At 57.9% G+C, this 7,801-nt stretch overlaps 1 protein-coding gene across 1 annotated transcript in view; it reads left to right on the forward strand.

The window, feature by feature from the left end:
* Nucleotides 1-7,098, forward strand: part of RNF115 (ring finger protein 115) — a 22,008-nt gene extending 14,910 nt beyond the window's left edge. The window contains exons 7-12 of the mRNA XM_009888996.1: nt 2,548-2,759; nt 3,285-3,356; nt 3,542-3,614; nt 5,388-5,481; nt 6,684-6,799; nt 6,967-7,098. Of these exons, the coding sequence (XP_009887298.1) occupies nt 2,548-2,759; nt 3,285-3,356; nt 3,542-3,614; nt 5,388-5,481; nt 6,684-6,799; nt 6,967-7,098 (699 nt within the window). The remainder of the gene's footprint in view (nt 1-2,547; nt 2,760-3,284; nt 3,357-3,541; nt 3,615-5,387; nt 5,482-6,683; nt 6,800-6,966) is intronic.
* The last annotated feature ends 703 nt before the right edge of the window (nt 7,099-7,801 follow it).

Here is a 7,801-nt window from a genome sequence, read left to right on the forward strand (position 1 = left end):
ACGCACCCTGAACTCGTGCTGGGGCCTCTCCTGCGTCACCCTGCGCTCGTGGCTGCGGCGGCAGCTCCTCTTCCAGACCCCGGGGAAGGAAGGGCGGCTTTAGACTCCCATCGCGAACTCCCTTCCTCAGGGCTCTATTTCCCTTCGGGAGTTCAGCTGAGCTGCGTAAAACAGATGGGAATAACATTTCTGTGCGTCTCCTCTGCCAGCGGGCCTTGCTCAGAGATCACATCATTGCTTTGCTCAGTTGTGGAGGAGTTTTAAGCCTTCCTCGGTCCTCACAGGAGAGCTCCCCGATGTTTTGGGTCGCAGCTCCTCGGCCAGGGTTATCCCCGGGTGGATTTGGGGGGGGGTCTGTGTTGTTGCTGAGCCCTCCCTCGCGTGCTGCAGCAAAGCCACTGGGTTGAGCGCCAGAAACGGGGTCACCAAATAGCTGAAATTCCTCTACAGCTTTGTGTTTGGGATCTGGATCCCTCCTGTTTGCCTCCACGTTCCCCGCGTACAGCTGGTTTGCCTCTCCTCACCTCCTCTTCAGCTGGATCCGTTTATCTCCTGGACTAAACTTTATATCGCTTCTCCCCAGCGCCGTATCCCAGAAATGCCCCCGTTTCAGCGAGATAAAGTCATCCCGTCTTATAGCCCACGTGACGGTTTACAAAGAGCTTTGGGATGCCTCCGCGCGAAAGGCGCTATGTAAATTTAAATGGCTTTTAGGATTAATAATAAATGAAAGTCTGCTCTCAGCAGTGCGGCTGCGGGCAGGGAGAGCTGTATCTTGATCATCACCAGCAGGAGAACGAGCAGAACCCGCGTCTGCGGGGTATTAATTCAGAGAACGGGTCATAAACTTGACTTCCCCCTTTCCTCCCATACGGGATTGAACCGGGCAATGCAAGAGACTTGTGAAGTGAGCTAATTAGGTGCGAAATGGAAATGAAGCCGCTCTGATCGTGTGGTAAGGCGTGCTGAGGGTCTAGTACAAATAAGAAGAGAACAGCCCTCGCGTTGCGCTCTGCAGCGTTTCATTCCCGCAGTGAATCCGAGGGCACCGCTCCTGCGAATAGCGCTTTTGCAGCGCGGAGCGCGGTCCGGGTGGATCAAGCGCGAGCAGCACCGTGCTGCCGCGTGGCACACGGAGGGTTTCTCGTCTGACGCTCCTCGTTTCGTTGTGTCCTACCAATTTTTATTTATTTATTTATTTTTATTTTTCATAAACCCACATTATAAATCTTCAGTGCCCTCCTGAGCTGGCACGTTAAGCTGGGTGTAATCTGAATTGTGGAAGGAATAAAACCAAATGGGTTTTGCAGGTGAGGGTGGCCGAGGGGGCTCTCGGCTCCGAGCCGAGGCTCGGGAGGAGGATGCCTTGCTCCGCGTTCCTGGGTGTTTTCGTGCACGCCGCGGTTTCTCTGCGGGCGGACAGCCTGCAGCGGGGAGTGTAGCCAGGAGCACCGCAGAGATCCGTTGGTGACCCCCCAGCAGCTCTTGATTTGTGTCCCTGCTCCCCCTCGGCGAGGCTCGGGGTTGGCAATTCGACTTGGGGAAGGTGGAGGTGGGTTTTTGCACCACCAGCAGCAGGTAGATCCGCTGTAGGGTCAGGAGACGGCTTTCCTTGTGTGGGTGGACCCCACCAAACGGTGTTAGATGTGCAAGACCTTTCACTATCGGCCGTTTGGTGCTGCTCTGTCCTGCCGTGTCGGGTACGCCGGCCCGGGGGACGCAACCAGAGACACGAACCCTCCTTTTCAGGGCTGCGATTCGGTTCTTTCGCCACGTTTAGTCTAGAGAAAAGAAGATTGAAGGGGGATCTTATTAATACTTACAAATACTTAAAGGGAGGGTGCCGGGGGATGGGAGCAGTCTTTTTTCAGTGGTGCCCAGTGATAGGACGAGGGGTAATGGGCATAAACTTGACCATAGGAAGTTCCATCTGAACATGAGGAGGAACTTCTTTACTTTGAGGGTAGTGGAGCAGTGGCAGAGGCTGCCCAGAGAGGTGGGGGAGTCTCCCCCTCTGGAGCCATCCCAAACCCGCCTGGACGCCGTCCTGTGCCACTGCTGGAGGTGCCCCTGCTCTGGCGGGGGGTTGGACTGGATGATCTCCAGAGGTCCCTTCCAACCCTGACCAGTCTGGGATTCTGTCTGTTTGCCACCTGTGGCTGTGAGGACCCAGAGCACTCAATGAGCCCATGGCCGTGGGGACCTGCGTGTCCGGCATTCTGTCTCCTCAAATTCCAGCCCTCGGAGAGAGAGACGAGCCCTTGCAGTGTCCTGGGGTGGCTTAACAAAATATACCTTGTTGGGGATCCGCACGTAGCAGGAAAGAGCTGACGTGTTGGTCTTCCCGGGGGTTGTACATCTGATTAGTTTGGGCTATAATTAAGCGTTTTCGCCAGACTTTTTCCTGGGAGCCGTGCTAACCATACGAATTTGCTCAATCGCTTCTGTCGAGGTGGACTTCCCTGCCTCCGCGTGGGCAGCGGAGTCGCCGGGATTAGTGACGGAGCCGTGTGTGGTTTGTGTCTTCCCTTTTCTCCCCCCCGCCAGCTTTGGGACCATTTGGACCACACAATGTTCTTTCCCGACTTCAGACCCTTTCTGAGTAGCAGCTCGCTGGATCAAGACAGCAGGGACAACGAGAGGGGCCACCAAGCCCACGCCGACCTCTGGGGACCAAGCCGACCTCCGCGGTTGCCCATGACGCGGAGGTACAGATCCCGGGGCAGCTCGCGTCCCGACAGGTCTCCTGCTATCGAAGGGTAAGTGTCTAAATTACCCCCTGGAAGTGTTTCCCTCCCTCACCGGTGGAAAAATGGGGGATCTTGGGGGAGAAAACCTGATGAAATGGCGTCCTGGCACTTAGGGTAGACCCAGAAAAAGCAAATTTGCGCATCAGACGCTCTGTCCTTTGTCCCCCTCGGCACGAATCGAGGCTGCGTGGTGGGAAAGGTGGGTTTTGCCTGTACCGGTGCCAACCCTCACCGCAGGGAAACGAGTCAGTGCTCGGGGAAACTCAGTCATTTCCTCTCCCAGCCCTCCCACACGCCGATGAGTTAGCATCCCTTCTTCCTTCGAGCGGTGCCTCTGTCTCGGGGCTCGCCCTTCTGCGCAGGGATTTACCCAGGCCTGAGTCTGGCAGCGACGTGGCTGCCATCGATCAGAGCAGTATTTCGTGTTTTGCTGCCCGTTCTTGCTAAACCGTTGTTGCTGCCGCCGTGTATTTGTTTGCCTAACTTGTTCTTTTTTTTTTTTTTTCTTCTCTCTTTCGATTCCTCCCTCTTTAGAATAATACAGCAGATCTTTGCAGGGTTTTTTGCAAACTCAGCGATTCCCGGCTCACAACACCCTTTCTCATGGTGAGTAGCGAGTGTGGTTTAGACCACGGCTTTGGTTGTGGCTGCCCACGCCAGTGAACAGCCGTGGTCTGGTGCCCGAGAGCTCCGTCTCCCCCAGTGTGGCTTCTCTGGGAGGATCGTTTAAACCTCGGGGCTGCTTTAGGGTGGGTGAAACGGCTTCCTTGCCTCTCTGCTCCCGTCTGCAGGAGTGGGATGCTGCACTCGAATCCCGGGGACTACGCGTGGGGACAGAGCGGCCTCGATGCTATTGTCACCCAGGTAAGACCCGCGTGTGTCCCTGAGTGGAGAAAGTCCCAGGCAGGTTGGCCCCGGCCCGTGAGTTTTTGTGCTCCGCTCTGGTCGGTGCCACCGCTGGAGACGAGTCCCGGGTTTCGGATGAGGATTGGAACAGACCCTCGGTGTCTGCCTCGGTGGCTCCTTGTGCGCTGCCTCTTCAGAGAGTCCAGGAGCAGAGGTTGGACCTTATTTCTGTGGAAATACAGTATCTTAGTCCACCTCTGTCAACCCACGCGTGGCTTGCAGGTGCCTCGCGACAGGCTCAGCAGAGGCCGAAGGTTAAAATCCCCAGCGCCAGCCCCGGCTCCTTCGCCAAATTCAGCGATCCGCAGCCATGAGCTGTTTTTTCCCCCGCTGTGGTTTGTAGAGGGCTGAGCTGAGTCCGCTCCCGTTCCCTGGAAGCGTCGTCTGGCTCCTTTGAGGATCGGGGGTGTCCAGCCTCCATCCACAAACAGTCTCTTACGGGGCGTTGGCACCGCTGCCATGGGAAGAGCAGACGAAAGCTTTGCCGAGAGCTAATTTGGCTGCTGTTGTCGTGCTGACACCTCCCGAAAACGCCTGGCGAAGCCATCTGCTGCCCTTCATGAGTAGCCCCCGGCTTCCCGGCCTGCGTCGCACGCCCGTCTCACCCGCCTTACTCACCGCTTCCCAAAATGAGCCCACGGCCCACGCGGCCGCTCGGAGACGGCACCTTCCTCCCACCCCCCACACCCGGCGGAGCGGAGCGAGCCCCGGCAAGCGCGGTGTGATGAAGTTGGTGTCGCAGTTCGGATTTGGGCTGGGCTCCTGGCTGGCTCTGGAGCAGCAGCCCAGCCCATTCCGGCGTTTCGTGTCATCCCAGGCGTCTTAACGTGGCCTTCAGAGTTAGGTGAGGCTCCTACGAATGCTCTGCGCTCTCCCTGGCCCTGCTTGAACCCGTTTGAGCTGATTGCCGGGTGAACCTAGGTCTGAACAGTATAAAATTCCTATGAGTCATGAAACTGTAACACTGGGGAAAAAGGTGCTGTCAGCACCATCGCTGCAGCTCGAGCTCAGCCCGTCTGAAACGCCAGAGGCTCCGCGCGGGAGATACGGCCCCACAGGAGCACAGACTCCTTGGGCTCGGTGGCGGTACTCCACTGAAGCTTCTCGTTGTAGCCCTGGGAGGTCGCCCCGTTCCTCCAAACACCCTGGTCAGGTCTCCGGAGAGGCAGAAGGTGCTCCATCTCCCTTGTTACCGCACTACGAGGTTCTTCCTCTTCTCAAAACACCTCCGCCGACTCCCTTTCACTTCAAATTCCTCCAGGAGCGGCTTAGCACCCTCTCCTGTGTCCGTGGCCGTGTCTCCCTTCCCACCCGGGGGCCCTTCAGTCCCCAACTCTTGATGTCAAATACCTGGAGGGCAGCGGGACTAGAAGTGGCATTGCCGAGATGGGAGGCGTGAGAGTACGGTTTGAGCACCGGAGGTGCTCCGTGCGGAGAGGGGAACGGTCACCTGCGCACTGAATATCTAAGCCGGGATGAAACGGCGCCGGCTTGCTCCTGGGCTTGGGCAGTGGGAATGGTTTTGGTCCGGAAGCCGGCGATGTCGGTCGCTTCAGGGGTTTCAGGAGCAGATCGCGGTCCCCCCCCAGGGACAGGCTGGGCTGAGCTGCTCCTACCCGGCTGGCTGGTGGTGGGACGCAGCGCTCTCCGTCCTCCGTGTTTGTACGCCGATGCTCTGCACGGCAAAGCCCTGTCCCTGCTCCTGAGCGCAGCTTGTTTTCTCCTCCGCAGCTCCTGGGGCAGCTGGAAAACACGGGACCGCCTCCGGCCGACAAAGAGAAGATCTCATCTCTCCCGACAGTGACAGTAACTCAGGAACAAGTCGGTAGGTGAAATCATCGCCGGGGTACGATGTCACTCATCTCCTGACGCTTTGGGCTCTCCCGCTCTCTCTTTGCTGTCTCCTCGTGTTTCCCTGGCTGCGGCGGGAGGGCGGGAGGCAGCGCTGCTCCGTCTGCCTCAATTACTGTCCAGACTCGGGCTGGAAACACTCCTCTCTTCCAGCTCAGGCGATCCTGAGCGTTGCTGCTGCCGCTGCTGCCATCTCTGGTGTTCGCTCCTCCGGGGACTCTCAGGTCTCCGCCGGTTGAGGCCATCAGCAAAGACCTTCTTCCTTCTGCAGAGTGTTTGCGCAGTCCCCGAGTGCTCTGTTTTTCAGCCTACCCAACCCCCTGATGGCTTTACCGGCTTCTGTTTGCGCTGGTGTTTGTGGGCTCGTTACAGCCCGGCTTGGCGTGTTGCTTTCTTCCCTTCCAAATTGGCTCGCAAGCGGGGCTGGGAGATGAGGCGCCGAACGGATTCCTGCCCAACCGCTCTGGAAATGTCACGTAAAAGGCGCAGGTTCTCGCGGTGCAGTTGGCAGCGAAGACCCGTGCGTTTCTCGTAGCGTTTATGGTTTTGCGATTAGCTCATCCCGGGGATTTTTCTCCCCGTGTTTGCAGAAGGCTGTCTCCGAAGGATCCCTTTCCCTCCGAGCTACTCTATTACTGGCAACTAAAACGCTCCATTAAAACAAACAGTTTGATTAGAAAAGCTGTTTCCACACCAGATATTTTTATCTGGTGCTTTTTATATACCCGTCTCTCTTCTTCTTGGCCGGCGAGCCCGGAAGCGGCTGAATTGCCACGGCGCGATGCTGGGTCTCGCCTGGTGGGATTGACGGCGCTGGGGCCGCGCAGCCCGGCGGGCGAGAGGCTGAGAGCTCAGGCTCGGCACGACGGAGGAGGGCTCGGTTGGTTTTTGCCGTCTCTCGCGGTCGGTGGCACGCGGAGGGAAGGATGTGCCGTGGCGGCATCCCCCGCCGACCTCGCAAGACTGCTCTGGGCGAGGGCGGTTTGGCAGCGCTCCGCTGAAACACCCCTGATTTGGTTTAGTTTTTTCGTTCCCAGTCGTACGCAGGGGATTTCTCTGATTTCTCGGGGAGCGGGCTCTACGCGAGCGGCCCCTGGCTCGTAGAGCCCGGGGTTGGTGTTCCCGACGAGATAAACCCTCCGGCTTCACCCTCCTCCCTCTGCGCCTCTCTTCCAGATACGGGTTTGGAGTGTCCTGTGTGCAAAGAGGACTACACAGTAGCGGAGCAAGTTCGGCAGTTACCGTGCAATCACTTCTTCCACAGCAACTGCATCGTGCCGTGGTTAGAGCTGGTAGGGGCCCCCCGCCGCCGCACCGGGGACTCTGCGAGACACGGGGGGGCTCTGCGAGACACGGGGGGGCTCTGCGAGACCGCCAAACCTGCTGGGGCGAAACCCTGCGGGGGTAAAGCAGCCGTCCGAGCGGCCTTTCCCTGAAGCTGCCCCGTTTTCTCTTGCAGCACGACACGTGTCCCGTCTGCAGGAAGAGCTTAAAAGGGGAAGATTCGACTCGGCAAACGCAGAACCCCGAGGCCTCGGCGAGTAACAGCTTTAGCAGCGAAAGCCAACTACACGACCGATGGACTTTCTGACGCTCGAGGGCTTCCCCGGGGGGCTCCGGCCGCAGTATCGTTACTACAGATGTACATTGTATTATAATTCAATCGAAAACCAAGAGTAGCAGGAAATATAGGGCAGGGGAGGGAACCCACCCTGTGGTATTACTGCCATGAGTGCTGTCTTTTCCCCGAAACTTTAAAAACTAGCGTCTCCCAGCGAATCGCGTCTCCATCGGAATCGCCTCTTTAGTCCTCAATTCAGCGTCTTTTGAGTGATTTGACTTGATTTGATACTTGTGAAACCTTTACTTCAAACGTGGCCCCCTTTTGAAGGAAGGTGGTGGGGAGGGGGTGAGGTTTGGGGACACCCCGCCTGCGTCCCGAGGTCATTCCCGCTGCCTCCGTGTTGTCCTCACCCCCCCCGGCAAAGGCGGGAGAAGGTCCCCCACTGCGGTGCTCCGTGGGGTAAAGAAGGAGGGGGGGAAAAGGAGGAGAAGATTTTGGACCTCTCTCCTCCGACCCCTTTCCCTGCCCCTCGCACCGGGTGGGTGGAATGGAATCCGGGAGGGTTTTTTTTTGTTTTTTTTTTTCTCCTCCCCCCACCTCTCCGTCTTGAATCCGAGTGACGGTGTCTGTGAAATAGCGGTGTAGGTTTTCTCAAGGCAGAAGCGGAGGTGAAGACGGAGGCGTGGAAGGGGCCGGAGCTCTTCCCGACGGCGTGTTGGCGGAGAGGAGC

The sequence above is a fragment of the Charadrius vociferus genome, unplaced genomic scaffold (genome assembly GCF_000708025.1).
Source record: "Charadrius vociferus isolate BGI_N301 unplaced genomic scaffold, ASM70802v2 scaffold1487, whole genome shotgun sequence".
NCBI classification, from domain to species: Eukaryota; Metazoa; Chordata; class Aves; order Charadriiformes; family Charadriidae; genus Charadrius; species Charadrius vociferus.